This window comes from Pteropus vampyrus, unplaced genomic scaffold (assembly GCF_000151845.1).
Source record: "Pteropus vampyrus isolate Shadow unplaced genomic scaffold, Pvam_2.0 Scaffold494, whole genome shotgun sequence".
NCBI lineage: Eukaryota > Metazoa > Chordata > Mammalia > Chiroptera > Pteropodidae > Pteropus > Pteropus vampyrus.
Window position 1 is genome coordinate 352,240 of NW_011889275.1, and position 1,846 is coordinate 354,085.

At 60.2% G+C, this 1,846-nt stretch overlaps 1 protein-coding gene across 1 annotated transcript in view; it reads left to right on the forward strand.

The window, feature by feature from the left end:
• Positions 1-134: 134 nt before the first annotated feature.
• The window catches only part of LOC105307428 (synaptotagmin-3-like), an 8,517-nt gene continuing 6,805 nt past the window's right edge, over positions 135-1,846 (forward strand). Inside the window, exons 1-2 of the mRNA XM_011382937.2 lie at positions 135-222; positions 1,674-1,839. Coding sequence (XP_011381239.2) covers positions 1,689-1,839 — 151 coding nt within the window. The 5' untranslated portion in view covers positions 135-222; positions 1,674-1,688. The remainder of the gene's footprint in view (positions 223-1,673; positions 1,840-1,846) is intronic.

The following is a 1,846-nucleotide window of genomic DNA, read 5'->3' on the forward strand; positions in this document are numbered from 1 at the left end:
CTCCTCGGGTCTCCTGGGGTCGAGCAGCTGGCTCGAGTAGGACAAGATGCGAGGCTCAGACTAAGCTTTTCCTCCCGGCCACGACCCCAGATCCGACACCCCCTCTCACTACCTGGCGCGTGGGGACGAGTCCGCAGCCCCTTACCCAACCTTACAGCCCCCATGGGCTGCCGCCAGCCGCCGCCTCGGCTGCCACCCAGGACGCGGCGGGGATAAGCACAGGTGAGTCAGACCGTGCCTGTCTCGGAGTCCTGGCCTTCCGCAGCACCCCCACGACACCTGTCCATCTGTGAGCCCTGGTCCCGCTGTGCCCAGTCTCCCCTGCTCTCTCCTTCCAGCCTGTCTCTGATGTCTGGCTGCGGACCATGTGTCGCCAGCTCGCCTTTCCTCACGCTCAGCCCTCTGTCCTGGCCCCTTCTCGTTTAAGCTCTCCCCATCCAGCCTCCCTTGTGGACCCGCGTCTGTCTGCCCAGCCCTCCCCTGTACCCTTTTGTCCATGTGTGATTTCTGGCCATTATTTGTCCGTCTCTCCTTTATTCGAGCAACCCATCGATTCTCCTGTCCACTGTGTTTCTCTCCAAGATATTTCTGTCCACGCTCTTCCCCGGCCCTGGTCACTGCCCCTCTGTCCGCCCATATTTCACACTCCCGTGAATTACACACCAGCCCGTTCTTTACGGCTGTCCATCCCATCTCAGTTCCCTGACTTCTGTCTATTCATCTGTGCCTCTCTCCTGAGCCGCAGTTGGCCCTTCCATTATCTCTCCCTCCCTCGGCTCGGTCTCTATCTCTGCATCCTGCATCTCCATCCCTCCCCAGCCAGCACCACCCATAACCAGCTCTTATCCCTCCACCGCCATCCGACCGTCCCTCTGCGGGTCCTCTCCCTGTCTCCTCCGCTCTGGCCTTCTTTCCATCCCTCGGACCCGCCAAGCCCTTTCCCACCCTAAGCCATGGCTCCTGTAGTTCCCGCTGCTTTGAATGCTTTTGCCTCCTCCAGCCCCAGTGGCCGGCTCCACCTCCTCCTTGGGTGGAGGTGGCCGGCTCCCCACCTCCCAGTTCCTCGGTTCCTCGGTGGCACGTCCTCACGCTACTCTTTAGAGCGCTTCTCAAGTCTCCGAAGTGTCTCGCTTGTTCGTGTGCATTTGCTGATTTGTTTACTCTGTCATCTCTCTGTGGAATGTGACACGGAGAAGTTCGGGAATGCGTGGGGCTCGTTCCCTGCCGGATCCGCAGCAGCTGGCACAGTGCCTGGTGTATAGTTGGCGCTCAGTGAAGATCTGCTGAGTGCGTGCACCGAGCGAAAGGCACTCGCCCGGTCCGTCCAGCCCTAAATCCTGTCCCTCACCTCTGCACTCCTAATCTTTGTCACCTCTTTATCTGTGCGTCCTTCATCTCCGCCCCTTGACCGGCCTTCCCGGTCTCTTCCTCCTGGTCCATTTGTCCCTGTTCTCTGTCCTCTCGTCCATTCGTTCGTCCATCTTCTTGCCTGTCCACCCCAAATTTCAGTTCTCTTTTTCATCGACCCTTACTTTCTCTTTCCTTGTCCGTCCCTCCTCAATCTCTGTCCCCTGTCCCCCTTCCTTCTCTCTCCTTCCCTTCCCACCTTGTATCCACTGTCCCCCGCGACCTGTTCCCCATCTGCACCCTCGCCCGGCCCCTCCCAAGCACAGGACCTGCCGGCCACCATGTCAGGGGACTACGAAGATGACCTCTGCCGGCGGGCACTCATCCTGGTCTCGGACCTCTGCGCACGGGTCCGAGATGCCGACGCCAGCGACAGGTGCCAAGAGTTCAATGACCTGCGGATCCGAGGCTACCCCCGGGGCCCAGATGCAGGTCAGCA